The sequence below is a fragment of the Panicum hallii genome, chromosome 4 (assembly GCF_002211085.1).
Source record: "Panicum hallii strain FIL2 chromosome 4, PHallii_v3.1, whole genome shotgun sequence".
Taxonomy (NCBI): domain Eukaryota; kingdom Viridiplantae; phylum Streptophyta; class Magnoliopsida; order Poales; family Poaceae; genus Panicum; species Panicum hallii.
Window position 1 is genome coordinate 50,431,355 of NC_038045.1, and position 24,861 is coordinate 50,456,215.

A 24,861-nucleotide genomic window follows, 5' to 3' on the forward strand; every position below is an offset into this window, starting at 1 on the left:
GTAAATTTTAACAAATTTTATAATTTTGAAAATAGTATATACACAGTTTCGTTCTGATGAAACTTCTCTCTTTCTTCATAATTATCGTACTATATCACCATAAATGCTGATGTGTCACTCTATTTAATACGCAATGCGTATGAAACCTATACTAGAATTAACCTTAGATGACATGGCACTTTATAAAATCGTGCAATGAAATACTGCAATAGAAATATAGCCTATCAATCTCATCTCGTGCTCTTCAACGGCTATCTGAACACGCTTTCTCATCACCCAACCTCATAGACAGCGTCCACAAAACCACCGTACGTGCCCGCGCAACACCCACGACGCCTTTCCAAACACCGCGTCCACGCGAGGCTCCACTCTCCTCCTCCTCGCCACAGGTCCCTCCCGCCACGAGCCCCTTATCCGCCGACGGCCCAACGATCACCCCGAACCAGGCCCCGCGTCCGCCCATGCCCCGATGTCCGCCACGGCCGACGACCTCGCGCGCCGCGTCGCCGCGTTCCTCCCCGTCACCCCGCGCCCGCCGCCGCCGCAGAAGCAGCAGCTCTCCGGCGTCGCCGCCGCCGTGCTCGACGCCGGGGGACGCTTGGGCCGCGCCGTGGGCGACGTTTTCCGCCGCCTCCGCATCGACGACACCTTCTTCTACTCCGGCCCGCCAAATCAGAGCCGGAGCAGCGCCGGGAAGAATAATGGCGGGAGGCCAGCGGCTGGAGCGCCGACGGCCGGCAAGGAGAGGACAACCGGCGGCGGCGATCCCCTAGGCGCCACCGGGAGGTTCGCGCGGTCACAGGGGAGCATGAACCTGTCAGCGTCGTACGACAGCAGGACGAACGACGTGGAGAGCTCGGTGGTGGCCAGAGGCGACCTATGGCGCGCGGAGGCGTCGCACAGCAGCGGCGGCGGCGGCGGCTCCAGTGGCTCTTCTCCGAGAGGCGCCGGAGACGGGGCCAACCTGTTCCTGGTGCAGCTCGGCCCGGTCCTCTTCGTCCGCGACACGACGCTGCTGTTCCCGGTGCACCTGTCCAAGCGGCACCTCATCTGGTACGGATTCGAGCGAAAGGTGCGTTGATTGATTTCGCGCCAAAAGTTCAGCATTGCTTCATCTAAGCAAAGAATTCACCTTGCAAAATGCCTTGAGTTGAGATCACAGGAGCTTTTTTTTTCTTGCAGAATGGCGTTCACTCGGTTTGCCCTGCTTATTGGTCGGCTCACAAGAGATGGTTCTTCATGTCCATGCTATGCCTGAACCCGGTTGCTTGCGTAAGTCTTTGTTTGTGATCTTCTGCCTCTGTTTCTGCTACATAAAAAAAAATTCTCATGTCCCATCTCTAACTGAGAATTTCGTTCAGTCATTCATGGACATCCAGTTCCCAAATGGGCAACTAAGATACGTTGCTGGCGATGGCTTCACGACGCGCGCTTTCCTCCCTCTCGGCGGTGGAGTCATGCAAGCCCATGGGAAGTTCCCAGGGGAGAAGAGGATCAGCTTCTCTTTCAAGGTCAATCGATGGTTGAAATGCTTTGGTTCATGAAGATCAGAAGCTGCATTGTTGTGCACTTACAGTATGCTGTCAGTTGCTTGCAGAACAGGAGTGGGGGCAGCGTCGTCCCAATGGTTCAGTGGCCGGATAAGTCTCTCTCACTGGGGATTGTCCAGCCATTGTCTTGGAGGAGATCTGGCCTGATGCTGCAACCAGCAACGCAGATCAGGTAAATTTCTTGAACCCTGACTACCTGTGCCATTCATAATTTGATCCATACTGCTGCTTGTTCCTTGCTGTTTATCATTGTACTAAAATCTGCTTCACCGGATCATGAACAGAATCTTGCTGAAATACCTGTCCAGAATCCAGACTGACTGTTGTTCCATTCTGAATTTCTGATGGACAGCATATGCCCTACGATCGGTGGACGCCATCCTGGGGTGTGCACGGAGCTGATCCATTCGGTGAACGAGAACGCCGGCATCGTCTGTGGCTACTCCCACACTGCTTCGCCTTCTGCACATGCCTCCATATCGGTCAGAACAGTTGCACCATTACATCTGAAGAAATTTTATCTTCAGATTCTCTGACACTCTTGTTTGGACCTCATCACAGATCGGAAGATCGAAGCTGAATGGCGGCGCGGCAAGGTCAGGGATAGTGTTCAGAGTAGACGCTCCGCTCCACGGCTTTGGCCGGCCATGGTTCTCGGTTCAGATGAACAGCGGGATCGAGTTCTGATTCGCCATTGTTTTGTTGGGACTGCACATGCAGATACAGAGTTACACTCTTCATTCAAAAAGAAGCATACAGGAAACACGTACTACGTTGAAATGTACAGTCAATGTTGTGTATAAGGCTTGACAAGGACTCGTTCTATAGATGATCTGAAAATGGCAATTGAAAAGTTCATTGTATCAATCATTTTTATGCTGGTAATACAATACAAAAGGTAACATTGGAGGACTGATCTTTCACACGCAACTGATACGGCGACTGCCAGTACATGCGTACTAGCCACTTAAAGCAGCTGCCATTAGTATGAACCCGTGCTCTGTTAAACACTGCAGTCTACAGCACTGTTCCATTAGTCCCTTGCATCACCAGTTGTTATCCATTCCAACCTATCCAAATCGCTGGCCGGATGCGCCAAATCAAGTCTTGGGCTTTGTGTGCAGACAGCTGGTAACTTTTGTTTAAACCAAACCTAGGTTGCCGCCGTTGCTCCCACGCCATCTCATGCAGCTTTTCGCCGAACGCAACCACCGGAGGGGACCTGGACAAGACAAACTTCTGAAGGAAATCCACGATTTGCTGAAGAAAACTAATATACGCCCACTGTATCATAGAATTCAGACTTTTAATTTTTTAGAACAGAAATGTTTCCAGCCTCTGCGATTGTAATTTTTCATCTAGTCGCGCATTTGAACGGGCCGTTCGATCGTCTGCTTTCATGCTGATGAAGAGAGGTTCATCCCATTCCCGTAGCAATCTGAAAATAAAAAAGGTTATCTTTGACGTTCCAGCAGAAGTTGTGCAGCACGAGAATTGTTCATTTATCCTTGTTGGGGATAAAAATTCAAGCAGGGATGTTCTGGACTTTCTGATACTGCGCCCCGCGTTGACTTGGGGTCTTGGCGCCGCGAGCTATATATAAGAGCAAGATGCGCTTTCTTGCAGATCAGCAGAATTTGGCTCCTCTCATTCTCCTGCTTGGTTCTGTTCAGCCGTTCAGGTCCGTCATGAAGGGAGCCGTCTTCCCGGCGGCGCCGTCAGGCGAGCGGTCGTTGGGGGCGGTGTTGCGGACGAAGGGCGTGGGATCCGTCATGGTCGGCCTCGTCGTCCTTGCATTGCTGCTTGGCGCACGCAGATGGACCGACCTCGACGCTGTAAGCGGATGCATACGCTTTGTACTTTAATACTTTTCATGTTCAATTGTGCATGACTAGCTGTCGCAGCTTGAAGCCAATCAATTGCTCCGTAAGTGTTAAATCTAGGCTAAATGTTTCCTCAAAAAAAAAAAATCTAGGCTAAATGTTCAGACGGGCTCATAGGACTCGTCAATTGTGGTGGGCACATCTTCTAATTTGAATCAAGATGTTCGCAGCGATTTTTTTGCAATTTTTTTAGAGAAAAGGATTTTTTTTTGCAAATGAAACTGAACTTTTTGCTGAAAAATTCAAGAAGTCGAAAACGAGCGAGCAGTTGAGCATACGTGCAGGTACAACCGTACAGGTTACCAGTTACCTTACTATGAATCCCCTTGCATGCATGTCCCCAGTCGTCTCTGCTAGGCAACACGGTCAGCATCGGCGCCGGCCAACGGCGGCGTCACCACAGCAACTCTACGGCGCCCATCGTGCCCATACCATTCACCTGCGGCAACGAGACGTCCCCGCGGCAGTCGAAATGCCCCGCGACACCAGCACCGCCGCCGCCGTCGACGACGCTGCAAGTCCCCGGCGGCCCGGCGCCGTCGTGCCCGGACTACTTTCGCTACATCCACGAGGACCTCCGGCCGTGGCGCGGCGCGGGGATCACGAGGGAGGCGGTGGAGCGCGCGCGGCCGCACGCCTACTTCCGGCTGGTGGTCGTCGGCGGGCGCGCGTACGTGGAGACGTACCAACGCGCGTACCAGACCCGGGACGTGTTCACGCAGTGGGGCATCCTGCAGCTCATCCGCCGCTATCCCGGCCGCGTCCCGGACCTGGACATCATGTTTGCCTGCGACGACCCCGGCCAGGTGCGCGCCGTCGACTTCCCGTCGCCGTCCGAGGCGCCGCCCGTGTTCCGGTACAGCAAGGACGCGTCGACGCTCGACATTGTGTTCCCGGACTGGTCCTTCTGGGGCTGGCCGGAGGTGGGCATCCGGCCGTGGACGCAGATGCTTGAGGAGGTGGCGCAGGAGAACGAGCGCGTGCCGTGGCCGGAGAGGCAGCCCTACGCCTTCTGGAAGGGGGCACCTGCGCGCTTCCGCATCCGCCATGAGCTCATGAGATGCAACGCTTCCAACGGCCAAGAATGGAACGCCCGCCTTTTCAGCCAGGTGCTTCAAGAGAAGCTACCATTCCTATTCTTTTTTTTTTCCTTCACAAAATCTGAATCAGCAGGGTGAATTTACCTTCTCTTACCTTGTTGTTGTAGGACTGGAAGCATGCCGTCAGAAATGGCTTCAAAGATTCCAGCATACCGAAGCAATGCTTATACAGGTACGGTTACACGGTAAAAAAAATACTGTTAATTCTTTGTCCTCAAACTGTACTGAAATGCTATGAAATTATAATTTTAATGGATGATCGATATGGTTGCATGGTGTTTGGTGTGGTTCTGATGACTTGCCGATGGATGCAGGTACAAGATTTACATAGAAGGGAATGCATGGTCAGTGAGCGAGAAGTACATCATGGCGTGCGACTCGCCGGTGCTGTTCGTCACGACGCCCTTCCAGGACATCCTGTCCAGGGGGCTCGTCGCCGGCAAGCACTACTGGCCCATCAACCGGGAGCATGTGTGCAAGTCCATCAAGTTCGCTGTCGACTGGGGCAACGGGCACCCGGCGCAGGCGCGGCTCATCGGCGAGCAGGGCAGCCGGTTCGTGAGGGAGGAGATGAGCATCGACTACGTCTACGACTACATGCTCCACCTGCTCACTGAGTACTCCAAGCTGCTCCGGTACAAGCCCACCGTCCCGGAGAAGGCCCTCGAGATCTGCACCGAGTCCATGGCGTGCACCGCCCGGGGCCTGCACAGGGAGTGCATGATGGACTCCATGGAGAGGCACGTCGCCGGCTTCGACCCGTGCACGCTGCCGCCGCCGTTCACCGAGGAAGAGGCCAAGGAGATCGCCGACAGGGAGGCGGAGGTGCTGAGGAACGTAGAGAAGATGGAGGGCTAAGCTAGATGGCACTGACAGTATACAGTTTTGCTGGAGGGCATACTATTGATGCAGCCATCAAAGGCGAGTTAATCAGGAGAAAGGGTTGAAAAAAAATTTAAATGTATTATTAGTATACAAACTTAGCGGAAGGGTACACTTAGATACATCATCTATCTAATTGCTCATATATTTGAAAACAACAACTTGACAGACGGGTGCAAATAGATCACCGGGGGAAACCGGATTAAAAAACCGTATGGATACTACCGAAAACTTTTTTTTTTCAGAAGACCCGGATATTGCCGGCATTAATTGATAAGAAGGAGAGCAATGCAGGCACCAGTGCCGCCGAGTTTACTGATTAGGTTTGGCATCGGAAAAGCCCCCAATAAGAAAGGAGAAAAAAAAACACGGGCAGATTACTGGACAACTACTGAAAACTATGCTACCTATACAACTATAGCGACTCTTTTCACCCAACGCCACAAGCCCACGACACGTTGAGGAGGACATCATGGAGCCCAACTCAACATCCACCTATGCACAGCAACTACTAGCCCTGAAAGCCAGGTGTTATCCGTCTCAATCTATCCAGATCTCTCTCCGGATGTGCCAAGTCAACTCTTGGGGCTTGTGTACGTGCAGAGTGCAGACAGCTGGTGCTAACTCTTGTTCAAAACAAACCCGGGGTAAGTGATGAGTAGTCGCCGTTGCTCCCACGCCATCTCATGCTTATTTTCGCCGAACGCAAGCAGGAGGGGGCCTGGCCAAACTTCTGAAGAAAGTCCACGTTTTGCTGAAGAAACTCAAAGTCTGAAATACGCCCACGGCATCGACGCATCGTAGTCATCAAACCTATGTAGCAAATGCAATCGTATTTTCTCATCTAGTCGCGCATTTGCACGGACAGTTCGACTACTTTCAAACCAAAGAGAGGTTGATCCCGTAGCAATCTGAAGAAACTTTCTCTTGAGACGTCCTGCACTGTATGCAATAGCTGTTCAGTACGGGCATTGTTCATTTCTCCTCTCGGGGATCAGAATTCAAGCAGGGGCCTAGTGGTACTGGGCTGCGCGATGACTTGCGCTGAGAGCTACGTATAAGAGCAAGCTGCGCTTTCTTGTTCTTGCAGATCCTGGGTAGCTGGCTAGTGCAGCAGAATTATTCGGCTCCTCTCGTTTCGTGGCGTGTGATCGACCATGAAGGGCACCGTGTTCCCGGCGACGTCGTCGGGGGAGCAGGACGAGGAGGGGGCGCCGTTGGTGCCACCGGCGACGGAGGAGATTGCTGAGGAGGTCGGGGCGCCGCCGTGCAAGGACGGCGACGCTCCGGTGGCGCGGCTGCCGACCGGGTGGTCGTTGTCGTCGTTGGGGGCGGTGTTGCGGACGAGGGGCGTGGGGTCCGTCATGGTCGGCCTCGTCCTCCTTGCCTTGCTGCTTGGCGCGCGCAGATGGATCGACCTCGACGCTGTAAGCACAACGATGCATCCTTAGCAACTTTTTTTTCGTGTTCAGTTTTGCGTGGCGAGATAGCTATCATTCACGGTCACAGTTGCAGCTTGAAGTCAATTAATTGTTTATCTAGGCTTTATGTTTGTTTGGCACGTGTTAATTATCCTGCATGATTTTCAAAGGAGAAAGCTTGATCCTCGGAAAAATTCCAACGTCCTAGATGGGCCTACAAGACTTGAGACGATGGCCACTTTTCTTTTGAACAAGATGATGGGCACATCCATGATCCATAGGACTAAGAAAGCAGCAAAATTTATGTTTCTTACGACCAAGAGCCTATTTCACATTTTTCTTTTCAGTCTTACTCCACTTTGCTTAATATAAGAAGATCCTGATTTTTTAAAAATAAACTGAACTTTTCTGCTGAATATAAGAGGTTCAGAATGAGCTGAGAGGTTAAGGACACGTGCAATACTGCTACAACTTTACTAGTAAAGCTTACTCTGAATTCCCTGCATGCATGAATGGTCCTACAGTCGTCACTACTAGGCAACACGGTCAGCATCGGCGCCGGCCAACGGCGGCGTCACCACAGCAACTCTACGGCGCCTCCCGTGCCCATAGCATTCACCTGCGGCAACCAGACGTCACCGCAGCCACCGAAATGCCCTGGAACACCAGGTCCGCCGCTGCCGGCTGGTGGCCCGGGGCCGTCATGCCCGGACTACTTCCGCTACATCCACGACGATCTGCGGCCATGGCGTGACGCGGGCATCACGCGGGAGGCGGTGGAGCGCGCACGGCGGCACGCCTACTTCCGGCTGGTGGTCGTGGGCGGGCGCGCGTACGTGGAAACGTACCAACGCGCGTACCAGACCCGGGACGTGTTCACGCAGTGGGGCATCCTGCAGCTCATCCGCCGCTACCCCGGCCGCGTCCCGGACCTGGACATCATGTTTGCCTGCGACGACCCCGGCCAGGTGCGCGCTGCCGACTTCCCGACGCCGTCGGAGGCGCCGCCCGTGTTCCGGTACTGCAAGGACGCGTCGACGCTCGACGTCGTGTTCCCGGACTGGTCCTTCTGGGGATGGCCGGAGGTGGGCATCCGGCCCTGGACGCAGATGCTGGAGGAGGTAAGGCAGGAGAGCGAGCGCGTGCGGTGGCCGGAGAGGCAGCCCTACGCGTTCTGGAAGGGCAACCCCGAAGGGTACCGCATTCGCCACGAGCTCCTGAGTTGCAACCCCTCCAACGGCCAAGAATGGAACGCCCGCATCTTCACCCAGGTGCTCCTTCAAAAACCAAGAAAGCTGGCATTTCAATATTTTTTTCATTTCTCGTGTATGCCTAATAGATGATGTTAATTTACCTTACCGCTTTTCTTGTAGAACTGGAATCATGCAATTCAAAACGGGTTCAAAGATTCAAGAATACCTAAGCAATGCATATACAGGTGGGCGCACGAATGTGCAGGACTTGCTGAATTTCTTATAACAAATCATATTGTTTCCTGCAAAATTCTGGTGAAATTCGGCCCTAAAAAAATTTTCTGGTGAAATTCGTTCCTAGGTACAAATGAAGATCCAAATTCATGCATGGTGTAGCTCAGATCATTTGTCAATGGTGCAGGTACAAAGTGTACGTGGAGGGAAACGCATGGTCAGTGAGCGAGAAGTACATACTGGCATGCGACTCACCGGTGCTGTTCATCACGACGCCCTTCCAAGACATCCTGTCTAGGGGCCTCATCGCCGGCAAGCATTACTGGCCCATCAACCGGGAGCATGTCTGCAAGTCCATCAAGTTCGCCGTCAACTGGGGCAACGAGCACCCGACGCAGGTGCAGCTCATTGGCGAGCAGGGCAGCCGGTTCGTGAGGGACGAGATGAGCATGGACTACATCTACGACTACATGCTCCACCTGCTCACTGAGTATGCCAAGTTGCTCCGGTACAAGCCCACCGTACCAGAGAAGGCCGTTGAGATCTGCACCGAGTCCATGGCATGCCCTGCCCAGGGCCTACACCGGGACTGCATGATGGACTCTATGGAGAGGCATGTCGCCAGCTTCGAACCGTGCACCCTGCCACCACCGTTCACCCCAGAGGAGGCCAAGGAGATAGCAGAAAGAGAGAAGGAGGTGCTGAGGAACGTAGAGAACATGGAATGCTAGCTGAAATCTGACAGTATACAATTTGATGCAACTGAGAAAATGGGAAGAGTTTAGCTGGAGTCAAAGGTTTCTGCTTATGTAAGAAAAGAGCTAATACACAAGTTGCTACAGGTACAAACAAAATAGTTGGTATTGAGTAGAAAAAAATGTGAAACAAGTTATATCTACGGCTAGAGAATTAGACATGTGTACCTGATAAGTGCTAACTGCCTGTATACTTCAATTGCCATAGATGTTCCATTTTCTTCATGCTCCTCATTTTCCATGAATTTCGCAGTCAGAAAATAACAACAATTTCCTGTTTGGTGACATATTGGCTTTGCTCCCAATGGCAGATAAAATCCACTACTGTTTTGCTGTTGGCTTCTTTTCTGAAAGTTAACTAATTGAGGATATAGGTGGATACATACTTTGATTTTCCAAGCTCTTCTAAACTGTGTTTTCCTTTTGGGCATGAAATTCTTCATCCTGCACAAACCAAACACTTCAAGTGTTATTGTATGAAAATAAGGTGATTTACCTAAAAGTCTAATACCATACAAGGGAAACATAAAATTAGAAAAATCGATCATCCACAAGAATCTCACTTCTTGTTGATCGAAAGTGATTAAAATGACATCATTGTCTGGTCACAGAAATATTTTAGTGGCTACACCATTTTAATCAGGCTTATTTTTGTCCACAAGAATATCATATTTTTGTTGATTTGGCAACTGAGTTTCACATATTAATATAGTTGAACCTAATCTCACCATTGCAAATCTTTTAAAAAAAATTGTAGCATATCCATAACTTGACTTATGATTTATACAAAGAAAGGCCCTTCCAGCTGTGATAAATGTGTGTTAAACATAGACCAGACCACCAGGAAGTCTTAATAAGTCGGGAAAGTATATATATCGTGATCTTTTAGTGTCATAAAACTATGAAAATAAACGATCCAACCTTAACAAGCAGTACCTTCTCTAACCTAGCAATTATTATAAACAACAAATACTCCAAGCTGCTAGTGCCAAATCAAGTATTTATCAAGAACCAAAATTTAATTCACTTGTTAGGAGCCGAAAAGTTGATGAGATGAGGTTGTTGCTCACTTAACATAATCATGCAGCATGAGGCCAAAGAACTTCTTTTAGCTCTTCAATATGGAGCACATCACAACTCATGGCAGAGTAGCAGACCATATCCTACCACAGAACACTGATTCTAATTCTCTGTGAGTTATGAGATGCAAAGTGATTCAGACATTATCATCAGGTCTCCAGTATTCCACAAAGAGAGGGCGGTGCCTGAATCACTCTCATCTTGGACTTGGAAGCAGTCCATCCCTTGCCATGTCATGCAGAATATCTACCACTGCATCCACATTACCTTCCTTCATGTTGAGGTCAATGAGAGCCTTTGATGCTTCTGCATCAGCTAGGGAACAACAATTCAACAACTGCTGAGTCACCTTATCTGCTTCCAAAATCATCCCCTTTTCAAATAGACCCCTGATCAAGAAAATTGTGCTTGTTAAATTTGGAGAAAAACCACACTGCAACATTTGTTTATGGAATCTGAGAGCCTTAATAACATTTCCTCCCCTGCAGTGCCCATGAACAAGCACACCATACACAGACCCATCAAGCTTCCAGTTTCTGTCCAACATGGATTGATATACTTTATCAGCTTCATCCATTAAACCTTTCATGCAAAATCCCTTCAAGAGAGCCAACACACTCTTGAACTCAGCTTTTCTACAACAATGCATCAAGGCATCATACTTAATATTTGCTGGAACTGGATCTTCGTGATACAATTTGAAGAGCAACCGTTGCGCTTCCTTAATACGTGCTGATTTACTAAGACCATTAATAAGCACACTGTACGTTACAACATCAGGGAGAACTCCTATCTTTATCATCTCATCGTGCAGAGAAAGAGCCTTCTCCACATTCCCCTCCTTGCAGTGGCCATCAATAAGTGATGTATACGTAAATTCATCAGGTTGTAGGCCAAGTTTAATCATATTCTCAAAGAGCGCATTTGCATCATTTAGTCTTTTCTCCTCACAAAGACCCCTAATGAGTGATGAGTAGGTGATTGCATCTGGAAACACGCCCTTTTCAAGCATTTTTTTATTCACTTGGAACGCTGAATCTGTATTGCCACTCTTACAGTATGCACTGAGAATCGTACTGTATGTCACAACGTCAGGTTTCACTCCTTTAGCCTCCATTTCACCTACCAATTCTCTTGCCTCGTCCATTCTTCCTACAATGCAATAGCCATTTATAAGCGCATTGTAACACACCAACGAAGGCTGTATCCCACATTCCCTCATCTCCTTCAGCGCAAGCAATGCATCATCCAAGAATCCCTTCTTGCAGAACCCATCAATCAGGGCTGTGAAAGTGATCTCATTCATCCGGATGCACCTCTCTCTCATCTGCCTCAACAATGCCACTGCCCGCTCCAAGTTCCCAGCCCTGCACATCACATGGATCAGCGATGTAAATGTCACCACATCTGGCGAGACTCCTTTCTGCATCATCTCTGCAAAAGTAGATAATGCCTCCTGCAAGCACCCCTCCCTGCAATACCCAGCCACCAAGGTGTTGTAACTGACCCCATCAGGCGCGAACCCCTCACTGACCATTTCATCGAACACCTTGCGTGCGTCCTCCATCCTCCCAGCTTTGCATAGTCCGTTCACCACCGAGTTGAAGGTCACAAGGTTGGGCGTCACGCCGCCCTCCCGCATCATGCGAACCAGCCTCTTGGCGCCATCCACCTCCCCGGCTCTGCAGAACGCCGCGACGAGCGTGTTGTAGGTCACAGCATTGGGCGCGCACCCCGAGCCACGCATGTCGCGCATGATGTTGAGCGCCTCCTCCCGATGTCCGCGCCCACACAGCGCGCGGACGAGGATGTTGTATGTGTACACGTTGGGCGCCACGCCGTCGCGGAGCATGGAATCGAGGAAGCGCCGCGCAGCGGGGAGCGAGGCGTCGGAGAGCGCGAGGAGGACGGCGTTGTAGGTGGGCACGGAGGGGGCGTACCCGGCCGACCTGGCGAACGCGAGCGCCGCGGCGGCGAGGGAGGCACTGGAGGGGAGGGAGGCGTAGGACCTGATGAGCGCGTCGAAGGGGCGCGGCGGCGGGGACGGGAGGAGGCGGACCGCGCGGAGGAGGCAGGCGAGGAGCGGGAGCGGCGGGAAGGACGCGGCGAGGCGGGAGGCCGCGGGTAGCGAGAGCGGGAGGTGGCGGCGGCGGAGGGGGAGCGGAAGCGGTGGCGAGCGCGGGGAAGGGTTGAGGAGAGCCGCGAGGTGCGCGTGGTGGACGGAGTATTGGATGCAACACGCCTCCGCCGCTAATGCTGACGCCGCCGCCGCCGCTTGTCGCGTGGCAGCGACGGTATGAGCGGCCGCCATACTCTTCAGCAGGGGGCGGCGGCGGCGGTGGCGGAAGCGACGGCGCGGGTGGCGTCCGTTTCGGCATGCGCCTCGAAGCGGTCAAGGCCAGCTCGTGGGGACTCGGCGGGACCCAGCCGTCAGTGAGGTGTCAATCTAAACCCCGCGTTGCCCGCACCCTTCCGTTATAAGGAGTCGTCTCCTTCCAAACGCGGCTCCCCTCCCCTTCTCTTCCCGATCGTTCTATTCCGGCGTTCCCCAACCCTTCGACCGCAAGAGGTATGTCTCGATCCCCGAAAATATCCTCAATTCTCTGGTTCCCGATTGCGCGTTCATGTTCTTCGATCAATTTGCTGCTCTCCCTGCGTTGGCCCCTCGTTCATTTTGAGCGTGAATTTTGCGTCGTTTGCGCGCGCGTGTTGACGAGCTGATCCGCCCGATCCAGCTCTGGTGGGTAGTGGTAGACGGCCGGCCACGAGGTCGGTCCTCCTCCTCCTCGTGGTCCTCCTACCTCTCGGATTGAGGCATGGTGGTGGCTGGGTTAGGGTTAGGGTTAGGGTTTCGGTTTCGGGGTTGTCGGGGGAGGGCTCCATCTCATGAGCAATAGGACGGCGGACGACAACCGGCGGGAAGGGCCGACGGCGGGGGCGAGCGGCTTCCTCAGTTAACGAATGGCGGGGTGGAGGGCGGCTTGCGGGAGGCGCGGCCGAGGGGTACATGCCGTCGCCCCAAATCTTGCATGTGCAGGCGTTAATAAAGTCCGATTCAGATAAATAAGTCTAGGAAACAAGAATATTTTCTTAATTTATGTTTCAAATTCTTATGTCCAAACTGGTTGTAGGTGGATTATTACTTGTTTTTTTTTTTGCAATTGAAAGATGCGGACGATTGAATAGTACGAGTTGTGTCATCTTATATTTAGGTTGTCCCGTCACACAGTTCTCAATGAATATCTGGTGTGTATTAGAATTTCCTGATCATTTGTTCTTAGTTAGCTAATGTATCCTTATGAATTTGGTAGCTTCTATACATCTTTACTTTGCACAGCCTTTTAAGTTGGCCAAAGCTCTGTTGAATTCATTAGTTCATTGGGTAATATGTCTTCCACAATACATAGTTTATGTTGGATTTCCTTATACTCCCTCCGTCCTAGGCGTAACCACTTTTTACTTAAGTCTCATAATATAAGGCGCGCTCTCTCTATGGGCACGTACATCGATGCAGCAATACTAGTGTTGATAGAGAGAATTAAATACATTCCTTGGTCTTTGAACCAGAGGTGGTTACGCCTTATATACTGGGACGGAGGGAGTATGTATCTGCTGCGAGTATAATTTTCTTGTGGCTTGTTACATCTAGAAACAGCATATATGTGTTGCCTAGGAGACTTAATCACTGCTTTTTGGTTTTGTTTGAAGGAAGAAAAGAAGTTGAAGCATGGGGAAGAGAAAGTCAGCTGCTAAGCCACCTCCTAAGAAGCGGATGGACAAGCTTGACACTGTCTTTTCCTGCCCCTTCTGCAATCATGGGAGCAGTGTTGAGTGCCGTATGTGAGTATCATTTTCGCAGTTTTCTTGTTCATCTGTTGATACTGGATTTGGTAATGCATTCAGAATTTTGACTTGGTTTCTCACTTTTTTCCAGTGACATGAAGAATTTGATTGGCGAGGCTTCTTGCAGAATCTGTCAGGAAAACTTCAGCACCACTGTTAATGGTATGTTGAAACTGTATATATAACTGCACTACTTTCTCCTAATTATCTGTTATGTGTACTACTTTAGATCTAGAAACTTCAAACAAGAAAATCCAGGTGTAATTCATCCCTTCTGCTCATGCATATCCCTTCTGATCATGGTGATGTCTGATTATGCAAGCTGTAAAACGTCCGAACTGCATTCATCTAAAGTAAACCTGCATAGAAAACCATGTGTATAATAGTGTGGTTGGTAGAAGTTAAACCATTGTTGAGCAGCATTTCTTCATGTTTGTGCTAATTGCCTGATCTCTTTTCTTGCAGCACTCACTGAGCCTATTGACATGTAAGTCAATCCCATCTAATAATTCTTACGCTTTGCAACTTAGTAATAAATTCATCATTTTATCCTCAACTGGAACTGAGCTGGAATTTTTTAACAGATATAGTGAATGGATTGATGAGTGTGAGCGTGTCAACACTGTTGAAGGTGATGATGATGCGTGAGCTTTCCCCCATGCTGATGGAACGGTTACTTGCAACTGTATTGTACCGGCATTCTTGAATGCCATAGTCAGCCATGGCTTGTAATGACGATGTAAGGGCGTATTGGCTGTCTGATACGCCATTAGGCAGTATCAGTTTATCTAGCACTTAATAAACTCTCTTAACAAAATACATGTATGCCAACCTTGTAAGTGCTTGTGCGTGCTCCTATGCAACTAGTGACTGCCTACAATGATGTAACAGGTTTTCTGTGAGTATGTTCTCGTGTCTTAAACCATTCTAGATTTCAGTGCCAGCAAAAGGGCGATGTAAATTGCACCGCAGGTCACCAATCGACCACAACTTTTTCAACAATTCAAGTATGTGAACCCTCCGGTTCATGCTGAGGATTGTTTTCATGAATACGATATGTGATCTGCATTAAAAAAGTACTTAATACTTCCAAAATTCAGACTCTTATAATAGGACTTGAGCATTTGGTGTAACATTAGTTTTCTGTGAATCTAGGCATCTGGCTGATTTTTTTTCTTTTTTTTTGAAAGGAAATTTCATTCCATTACAACGATGGGCTAGCAGAATCGCTGAGCACCAGGTCCTCAAGCCCTACGGGCGTACCCTCCCAGCGGAGAGTCTCATTATGAGGATGCTTACATCCAAACGCCGCCACAGCGAGCACAACCCAATTACATTCTTTAGGAACATATGAAACTGAGAAACTGGTAAAATTTAGCATAGCCATACACCTTATCTCATAAACCAGACCTGCAGGGGCTAGGCTGAATGCGTTAGATTCTAGCTTGACCATCATTGAGTCTGTCTCGACCACCACTCTCTGAATGCCTTGATGCACCGCTTCTGTAACACCTCGATGACATGCTAAGACTTCGGCGTGGAAAGCATCCATCAAATACTGGCAACTGCCAGCTCCCGCATGGGTGATTGTCGCGTGCTCGTCGCGTATGACGAAACCCCATCCGCCAGAGCCAGTACTTGATGGCGCCGACTACTGTGCAAACAAGCCTTAAATGAAAGCGTGCAAATCTCTCAGATGGACTGTCAACGGTGGATTAACTTTTTCCTAATAACCCCTCCCACCAGCAACCACGTTTTTTAATTAGCCCCTGCAGCCAAGCCGATCGAAGCGTTATCAAGCCGATCTCGATCTCCAGGCCGCCGCCGTCGTGGTGCCCTCCACAGGCTGCCGCCGTCGAGGTTCCCTCCTCCACAGGCCGTCGCCGTCGAGGTGCCCTCCCAGCCCCAGGACGCCGCCGTCGAGGTGCCCTACCATGATGCTCTATCGACTCGTTGCCCGTCTGCGCCTTGGCCGTGGTCCTCCCCGGCGGAGGTCCGCCCCACCGCCCCCGATGATTCCCACCGGGCGTGCGCGCCCCCTCCATGCTCGTCCATGCCCCCTCGGCCTTGGCGTCGCGTCGCTACTCCGGGCATCCAAACCTTGGACCAGGACGGTTGCAATGGTTGAAGATAACGTTGATATTGTTGTTTCAATTAGCAAAGCAATGACCAGTGTTCAAATGAAATGAACAATAATATTCAATTTTGTTTCTGTAATTTCAATTGTAACTGCTACTGACAAAAGTATGTTATCATGCAAAATTTCCAGATCTTTGAAATGAAATAGATTACAATAATTTAAACACTCAAACTATGTCTGCATCTTTATTTGGGCAATTGCGCCTATCGTGTCCAACGCCTTTGCATATTGTGCATTTGCGCGGACCTGAACTTTGAGTCCTTCTGTTTTTGTCAGCATGACCTAGTATTCTCTTGCACTTCCCCTTTGAACGAATGTCACTAGATGGATGCACTTGCACATTTTCTGGAATGGACATCCCAATAAAAGTCTCTTGTTCCTCTTGTCTTGTGCGAGATGAAGGCTGAAACAACAATGAAAGAGACTCCAAATTCTGAATAAGAATGTCCAGGCCTTCATCAGAAGTCTTCGCCATTTGGAAAACATCTTCAAATTTGTTATGGGCACTTACCATCTTCCTTCTCGTAGTATCTTCCATGTAACCAGTGGACTTCTCAATTAATAAATTCCCTTCACTATCGTATGCATCTTCTCTGAAAATGAATCAATGTGAACATGACAGTTTTCAAGAAATATCAGTCATACTACAAAATTACAAGGGTTAAATATTAAAAGGTACCTTTTACAATTTTTGGTCCATCTATTGGTGATGTAGCACATGGGCAGTTCACGAATCCTTGCACATCTTAACACCCGTATTATATGGCGACATGGTATTCCTATTGACTCAAATAACATGTAAGAACACTTATGTACCTGTTCGGTAGTAAAGCAAATGACCTCTCTTATTCTGTTTGAGTTGTCAACTACTTTAACAATTGTTCTATCCTCCATTTCAGTTCTGTTTTGTACATCACAGTGCTCCCTTGCTGCTAACAACTCCTCCTGAAATTTTCTAAACACCTCATGTGTAAATACAGAACCACCATGTCTCTCTAATTCCCACAATGTAAATAGCTTTGGGTTGGTATGCATGGAAGTGTTATCGTCAATGAGTTCATCCTGCCGCTGACATTTTAATGCCGTGTCAAACCTTAACCAGAATTCAACAAGTGCAAGTTTACGACCTATAAAACGACTGAAAAAAGAGTTTGCACTCTTTGATCTTGACGTTGTTCGAAGAATGCCTCCAAGCCATATCTCCTTGAAATATGCAGGTATCCATGATTCCCGGATTTGATACCTTCCATCTAACCGGTCATTGTTCTCCAAGTGATACTTTGCTATACAAGCTTGCCATCTGCTCTCAAATTCTTCTATAGTTTCTGAACCCCATACACATGAATTGATCATCTTCCTAAATTCGTCTTCATTTAGAAGATTGGCATCAATTTTCTCAGACAGTTTTTTCATTATGTGCCACATGCACAATCTGTGTACCGTGTTAGGAAGAACATTAGCGATGCCAGCTCTGATGCTAGCATCCTCATCTGTTACAATGAATGCGGGAGCCTTCCCTCTCATATCTCGAAGAAAGGTCCGAAACAACCAAACATAGCTCTCAATTTTCTCATCAGCTAAGAAAGCAGCACCAAAGAAAATAGAACGCATATGATGATTGACCCCATTAAAAGGTGCAAATTTCATGTCATACTGATTTGTGCTGTAAGTAGTATCAAAAGACAGTATATCACCGAAATGGATATAGTTCTTGCTACTAATTGTATCAGCCCAGAACACTTGAAACAACCGACCATCCTTCACTTCATATTCAAAGAAGAAATTAGGGTCCAAATCCTTGAGTGTACGTAAATTCTCAATAAACATGAAAGCCTCTGCGTCCTTTATTTTGTTCCTGAAATCACTGTAGTAATTCTGCAAATCCTTTTTTGTACATCCAACATACTCAAAACCCCCTGCACCAACTTGAAGTAATCTGTAAGTCTGTGATGTTCCAATGCTAGACTTGTGACAATTGAAAAGAGTAGTTTTTGCCTTCTCACTGACATAACGGTTGGATCGAAGGAGGTGATGTTTGCTAGGTGTCACAAAGGCATGGTTATGTCCCTCAAATAGTGCTGCAATGATATACTTGCCTTCTGGAGTGCGCTTAATATAAATATAAGCTTGACATCCACATCTTGACTCTCTACTTCTGCGACCTTTTGATGATGAACCACTGGAACCTGCTTCTTTTTCTGTTTTATATCCTTCCCTTGCACACAGGAATCGCTTCCACATAACCACTCCATTATCATCTAATTTCTGTTGGCCCGTCCTAACGGAGAAACCGAGATCGTGTGCATATTCTTTGTAAAATTTTTTAGCAGCTTGCACATCATCAAACAACATGACTTTCTGAAAACATGCATCATATTAGCTTTCGAACATGTAAACATATTTTCAATGAATGGTTATCTGGATAGAAATATATGTCACCTTTAGAACATGTTTATTTTTCTTCTATGGTGTCCCAAATGCATCATTGATATCGATGGTGGTCTCTTTATCTAATGAAAGACACGATGTCAAATTAGGCCAGCGTAAACATAAATGCATAATAATGAATTTGTACATTGTTTGCAACAGTTACCTTGCTGCATGAAGGTCTCTTCACGTATAGGAGAGGATCCACTATCGAAATCGGCACTCATAAGCCCCAGAGCGTCTACCTTCTGTATAGAGATTAAGTCAACGTCGTCCAGCTCCTCCAGTTCAACAGCACCAACGCTGGTCATCTTGATCGAGTTGATTCGGTGCGCGGCGCTGCCTTCCGTTCTTCCTTCTTCCCTGGAGGGTGGCGGCCAGGGGAGGGCACCTGGAGGGCGGCAGCCTAGTTACTACACGGAAGACGATGTTTCCTAGGGATCGAGCTGGAGATGGAGATCGGCTAATAACGCTTCGATCGGCTTGGCTGCAGGGGCTAATTAAAAAACATGGTTGCTGGTGGGGTTATTAGGGAAAAGTTAATCCACCATTGACAGACCATCTGAGGGATCTAATGATCTGTTTGCACGCTTTCATTTAAGACTTGTTTGCATAGTAGTCGGCGCAGATTGTTTTCATTCAAGAACAGTTTGTTTCCACACCTAAAAAAGCCAAGCATTTCGCTCTCGAAGCAGATGCTTTCTTAGCGAAATTTTAAGCCTTGTTTATGCCGGCGGCGATCAGTTCAATCAATCAAACCGGCAAGGACCAGCGCGACCAAATCCTCCAGAATCCAGAGCAGAACACAACAGGTGCCGATGGCGGAGGCAATCAACCACCTGTGCAATAATGATCACCAAACGCATTAGAAAAACCGCGGAGAGCTGGAAAGCCGGCGCGCGGAGGCCGACAGGCAGGCGGCAGCCGGAAAGGCGACTCCGCCGCCCAGACGAACAGGCGAAATCATTTGATCTGCCCCCGCCCCCAGCTCGGCCACAGCCACCCCTCCCTCCTACTCTGCTTCTTCATCCCCTTGCCTTTCGCTGACGAGCCCGCCAGACTCCGTCCATTGCCTCCCGGCGCAGCAGGTGAGGAGACTCGTCCTGCGGTTTGTGGGCTGGAAATGCGCCCCGCCGCCTGCATTCCGTTGGTCTTGCCCGGCTTGTTATTTGGGAAATTTCGGGATTGTTTTGCTGCGTCTTTTCTTGTCTTTTTCGATGTCCCTCCCGTGCACACAGCACACTAGAGATGCCAGTGTATCAATATGTGTTGTGGGCTTGGCTTCCTCTTTTTGCAAATTGCTGCTGTTGTTTGAAGGGCTCTCTGACTCTCTGTTGGTTGGTGATCATAGGATGAACAACGTACAGTAATGCTTCATGTTCTTCCTAGTTTGCCTTCTTTATGCATGGTTTACATGTAGCTGAATGGCTAGTAGTAAGCATTTCTTAGTTTAGTGTTACCATTTGCAGTTGTTGAAGGTTTGCGCAAAGATTAAACTTTTGGCCTTTTGGGTGAAGGAATTTTTTTATTTATTTTTGGAACAATTTCTGGGGAGAGGATCCCCACCTACATAACTTATGAAACTTGTTGGTATTTACATCAAATACTGTTACCTTTTTCTTGCAGTTCTTTACATCAAGAAAGAAGAGCAAGAAGAGTTCAGTAGGTCAACATGCGCCGGTGGTTTTGCTGCACTCATTTTGACACGCCATATCTTGAAAATGAAAATGGATTCAAAAGCAGTCCGGACAGAACAAGTGGTACGTCTCTTGTTTCTGATGCCTACCTGTGTTACTTTATCATCCTAGCGCAGATTAGGAATTAAGAATGCAAATTTCAGCCTGTACTTGAAAGCACAAGACGTAATTGTGGCATTGCACACTAGTGCTTGATAAAACTAGATGAACATATCCGGACATAACTTGTCAACAGTTGCTTTTCCATTTTGATGGAAAAAACAATCTTGTATGATATAGTATCTCAATTACAACACTCAACAACTATGGATACATTTCATATGTATGCATTATATTGTTGTCTGTTGACCTGTGCACCTGCACTTGAACCTTGCTGTTCACAACCTGAAGTCTGAAGTAATACCAGTGCATGCCTGCGTCAACAAGCTAGCTGTACAGATTATTTTTTCATAGAGACTAATGATGTTCAGGGATACTACTTTTTTCCAAGAGCTCAATGGTGAGAGTGAGGCACAAACCCCACCTGAAATTTTTATTTCAAAAGGCGAACTGAGTACAGGCCTGCTACTCCGATGTTAGTTGCTTATCACTTATTAGGTCAGGATTAGCATTTGTGCGTGATGTTCGAACGATACAAAATCCTTCTATCGAGAAAACAGAGCCAAGCAAAATTGACTGCACAGCAGTATTCACCATTTAGGGGACCTTCTGCCTTTCTCGCTAGACAACGACTTAAGTCTGTAAAATAAAGATTTGTACAGGCAATTATGAGTGTAACCACTTACCAAACCATATTCGCAGTGCAAATTTGGTAAATTTAAGCTTACGCAAGACCTTTCAGGTATCATGTTTGGTACAGATGAGGACACTAATTAGTTAGACTCTCATGCTGCTTGAACTTTTTGGTGGCTCAGCTACCTTCTAAATAGTTATTTCTTAATAATTTACTCATCGCTTCATGCTATTAATTGAAGAAGGGTTTACGTGGTATATCAATGATTGTTCTGTGTATAATTTCTCTGCATTCCATGCTTCTGCTGCTGAGATCATAACCATATTCAACATATGCCTTTCAGGAACCGGTCTTACTTCAAACAGTGATCCTGCGAAACCACCTTCCATTGAAGTACCCGCATTGTCATTTGATGAATTGAAAGAAAAGACAGATGATTTTGGGTCAAAGGCTTTGGTTGGTGCGGGGTCATATGGAAGAGTATATTATGCTGTTTTGGAAAATGGAAAACATGCAGCCGTGAAGAAGCTTGATGCTTCAGCAGACCCTGAGCCCGACAATGAATTTCTAGCACAGGTATTGCAGCTTTGCGCAGACCCTAATACTGCGAAGACTTAAAATGTATTGAACTCTTCCACTTATTAACTGCAATAAAGTTGGTTTGCAAATTATCTTTTCTGCGAGACTTTTAATTATTAGTTATGCTTCTTATTGAACAAACTATTTATTCCCCTCCTATCCTCTTGATATAGGTCTCCGTTGTTTCAAGATTAAAACATGAAAATTTTGTGGACATGCGTGGTTATTGCATTGAAGGAGATCAACGTCTGTTGGCTTATGAATTCGCTACAATGGGCTCCCTACATGATATTTTGCGTGGTATGCGTCTAGCCACTTAGTCTTTTAACAAATTCTCGCCATGAACTTAGGGATAAAAGGAATTCATGTATGACAATGTGCAAGTCTTTTTTTTCACTTCTGGTTTTCTTCCAACAGGAAGAAAAGGTGTTGCAGGTGCGCAGCCTGGTCCTGCTCTTGACTGGATGCAAAGAGTCAGAATTGCTGTTGATGCTGCAAAAGGTCTTGAGTACCTTCATGAGAAGGTTCAACCTTCCATAGTCCATCGAGACATACGATCTAGCAATGTTCTTCTATTTGAGGACTACAAGGCTAAAATTGCGGACTTCAATCTTTCAAGCCAATCTCCAGATATGGCTGCTCGCCTACATTCTACCCGTGTCCTCGGAACCTTTGGATATCATGCTCCAGAGTAATTATTTGACTCAGATATCAGTTGCACTTTGTTCATACTTTTTGCACAATGTATTTGGGATTACGCTCCCATATTATCCCCTATTAGTATTTGGCTTCATTGTCATAGTAAGAAACATATAATAATCTTTTGACTGTCTTGCATCTAGAAAATAACAACTGGAAAATAGGCTTCTAATATACCTAAACAAGACTTTCGTGTATGTTCCAACAAATTAATGGATTAGTGGAGTTTATAATCTTTAGTTTTACATACTTAGATCTGATATGAACAGCACCAGATAATTGTTTAATTGGAAAAAGATATATGCATGATTTTATAATATAAGAGATGTCTTATTCAATGCAGGTATGCTATGACTGGCCAACTGACTCAAAAAAGTGATGTTTATAGCTTTGGCGTTGTCCTTTTAGAGCTTCTAACTGGAAGGAAACCTGTAGATCATACAATGCCAAGGGGCCAGCAGTCTTGTTACTTGGGTATGCGTTAACTTTTTCACATTGTAATTTACAATCTCCTGAAAAATTGCATAGTTTTTGCTATCATCCCTGAAAAGTTATCATCAAGGTATTTAGAGAAACTTCTACAACATACTTTTTTATAATCGAGAAAAAATTTACGAGATTAGCAGGAATGAATATTCCAAATTTTATGCTGTTATTGTTTGCACATTGATTTTTTCATTTGTTGTTCCATCTTCAACTCAGGCAACACCAAGGCTCGGTGAGGACAAGGTGAAACAATGTGTTGATCCAAGGTTAAATGGAACCAATGTGCTGAAGCCTCCAAAGGGTGTAGCCAAGGTATGTCTTCAACTCTGCTTCTGTCTATGCTCGTGATATGTAACTTAATATATCCAAAATACATATTTCTCAAACTGGCTGGTGAGATTTTGAAGTGACCCATAACTCTGCGTTGCTGGAACCAAATTTGTGAAATACAATGCCCTCAGCAGTAGTTTTCTTTGCTGTCGATGCAGCTTGCGGCAGTGGCAGCTCTCTGCGTTCAATATGAATCTGAGTTCAGACCAAGCATGAGCATTGTAGTCAAGGCATTGTCTCCCCTTCTTGCAAATGCACCCTATCAGGCTGCTGCTGCTCCTGATACACCTTCAGAAGCCTGACAGAATGTTCAACTCAGCACTCATGTAAAGAAGTAGCATTTGTTTCTCGGTATACCAATTTTACCAATTATTTGTCTTTTATACATCTGAATTGTGTTTGCGTATCTACTTTAGAGGAGGGAAGAAAAGGAGAAATGCAATTTTTTTTAACACGTACTTCATATGCTTGAGAACTACTGCAATTGATCTTTGCATCTGTATGTTTCATCCTTTTTCTATAATTATGTTCATAATATTTGTGTTCTTCAGGCAGGGCCTAGCGTGTACGTTTAACTGCGCCTGTTGTAACTAGCTTGTGAGTTGTCACCCAGTCGTCTCATGTTCAAAAACTCAACCTTTGAAAGTTCTTGTCTGTCAACAAAGAATGCCTTGGCTCTGGGTTTGCATTGTCCAATCCGTCAGCATGTTACATAAAGCTCTGCTTGTAATACAACCTTGGAAGCTGTATTGCTATTCCAAAAAAATAATACGCTATGACATAACTTGAAGAAAACTAGAAAAGAAAATCTTAACTCAACTCAATCTTCTGTTTAATCAGAAACACAAGGTACCAATGAACCTTCTTTAATCTTTTGGGCAATTCCTTGTATACCATCGAATCTTCTACCCCCTCAGTAATATACTGCTTGCTGTTCATCATTGTCGCATAAAAGCAGGATCTTTTTTAAAAAATTAATAGTGTGCAAGAAATTAATACTTTGCGTAGTAATCTCCTGAGGTTGAAGGATCGATCAGCTCCCTCAACGTTCGTGTGTCCTCTGAGAGACAGACAAGGCCCATCAAGCTGCAATCATCGTCGTGCAGAGGAGTGGCGTCGGTGACCACAAAGAACCGCTCCCCTGACTTGTTCTTCACAGGGAAGTTGCCCCTCCAGCATTTCCCCGTGAATATGTTCCCGATGATGCTGTTCAAGGAAGGGATGTCATCAGGGTGGACGATCAATCTCGTGATGTCCTGACCAGCAGCTTCTGCTGAAAAATAGCCGTACAGATGCTCGGCGTTCTGGTTCCTGGGTGGCATGGAAGCAGAGAGAATCAATCGAACTTTGATCGAGTTCATGTAGTGATTGAGTAGATAAAATGTCTCATGATTCTTAGACCAATAACTTCGAAGGTTACCAGTAGAGGATCTTCCCCTGGAGGTCAAGGACGTGCACGGCCTGGCCCAGCGACCGCATGACCATCGCGTGGTGGCGGCGGGACAGCCCGGCGGCGCGGCGCGCCGGGGGGCGGAGCGGCGGGGAGTCGGCAGCCTGCTGGCTCTGCGTGCCGCCGCCGCAGTGCTCCGTCCGCAGCTCGTGGAGCTTGGACACCTCCTGCTTGAGCTCCGCCTGGCCCTCCTCCAGCGCCCGTATCTTCTTCATGAGCTCCTCCTCGTCCATCACCGGCGAACGACGACGAGCTCGGTCACTCTTTACTGCCGGATCAAATGGCAGCGCATCATATAGAGGCATCGATCAGCGTCCGGCAAGAAACCCAACGAAGAAAGAAGAAGGAAACACAACCGCCATGGAGTGTACGGAGATGA

At 47.5% G+C, this 24,861-nt stretch overlaps 5 protein-coding genes and 1 pseudogene across 7 annotated transcripts; 5 read left to right on the plus strand and 1 right to left on the minus strand.

The window, feature by feature from the left end:
* The first annotated feature begins 392 nt into the window (after positions 1–392).
* Positions 393–2,464, plus strand: LOC112889443. The gene is made up of 6 exons (XM_025956084.1): positions 393–1,072; positions 1,183–1,272; positions 1,362–1,511; positions 1,598–1,722; positions 1,903–2,032; positions 2,112–2,464. Exons 1-6 carry the CDS (start codon positions 470–472, stop codon positions 2,235–2,237), a joined length of 1,224 nt encoding a protein of 407 aa, XP_025811869.1. The 5' UTR covers positions 393–469; the 3' UTR covers positions 2,238–2,464.
* A 731-nt stretch (positions 2,465–3,195) lies between these two features.
* Positions 3,196–5,585, plus strand: LOC112890207 (protein O-glucosyltransferase 1-like). Its single transcript, XM_025957107.1, has 4 exons — positions 3,196–3,385; positions 3,778–4,542; positions 4,641–4,705; positions 4,848–5,585. Exons 1-4 carry the CDS (start codon positions 3,239–3,241, stop codon positions 5,389–5,391), a joined length of 1,521 nt encoding a protein of 506 aa, XP_025812892.1. The 5' UTR covers positions 3,196–3,238; the 3' UTR covers positions 5,392–5,585.
* Positions 5,586–6,295: 710 nt separating this feature from the next.
* Positions 6,296–9,030, plus strand: LOC112888960 (protein O-glucosyltransferase 1-like). The gene is made up of 5 exons (XM_025955402.1): positions 6,296–6,309; positions 6,506–6,842; positions 7,361–8,107; positions 8,210–8,274; positions 8,451–9,030. Exons 2-5 carry the CDS (start codon positions 6,573–6,575, stop codon positions 8,992–8,994), a joined length of 1,626 nt encoding a protein of 541 aa, XP_025811187.1. The 5' UTR covers positions 6,296–6,309; positions 6,506–6,572; the 3' UTR covers positions 8,995–9,030.
* A 210-nt stretch (positions 9,031–9,240) lies between these two features.
* On the minus strand, positions 9,241–12,512 carry LOC112888959 (pentatricopeptide repeat-containing protein At5g39710-like). Of its 2 annotated transcripts, none has more exons than XM_025955401.1 (2): positions 10,093–12,512; positions 9,241–9,462 (listed from the first exon to the last, which is right to left on the minus strand). In XM_025955401.1, exon 1 carries the CDS (start codon positions 12,407–12,409, stop codon positions 10,295–10,297), a length of 2,115 nt encoding a protein of 704 aa, XP_025811186.1. In that variant the 5' UTR covers positions 12,410–12,512; the 3' UTR covers positions 9,241–9,462; positions 10,093–10,294. The 2 variants fall into 2 exon arrangements, with proteins under 2 accessions (XP_025811186.1, XP_025811185.1); XM_025955400.1 differs by having other exon boundaries at positions 9,324–9,462; positions 10,089–12,512.
* Positions 12,513–12,521: 9 nt separating this feature from the next.
* On the plus strand, positions 12,522–14,863 carry LOC112888961 (transcription elongation factor 1 homolog). 2 transcript variants are annotated; one of them, XM_025955403.1, is made up of 5 exons: positions 12,522–12,667; positions 13,807–13,938; positions 14,033–14,103; positions 14,407–14,428; positions 14,526–14,863. In XM_025955403.1, the coding sequence occupies exons 2-5, from the start codon at positions 13,826–13,828 to the stop codon at positions 14,587–14,589; spliced, it is 270 nt and encodes an 89-aa protein (XP_025811188.1). In that variant the 5' UTR covers positions 12,522–12,667; positions 13,807–13,825; the 3' UTR covers positions 14,590–14,863. The 2 variants fall into 2 exon arrangements, with proteins under 2 accessions (XP_025811188.1, XP_025811189.1); XM_025955404.1 differs by having other exon boundaries at positions 12,562–12,667; positions 13,811–13,938.
* A 4,521-nt stretch (positions 14,864–19,384) lies between these two features.
* Positions 19,385–23,525, plus strand: LOC112889475 (annotated as a pseudogene).
* The last annotated feature ends 1,336 nt before the right edge of the window (positions 23,526–24,861 follow it).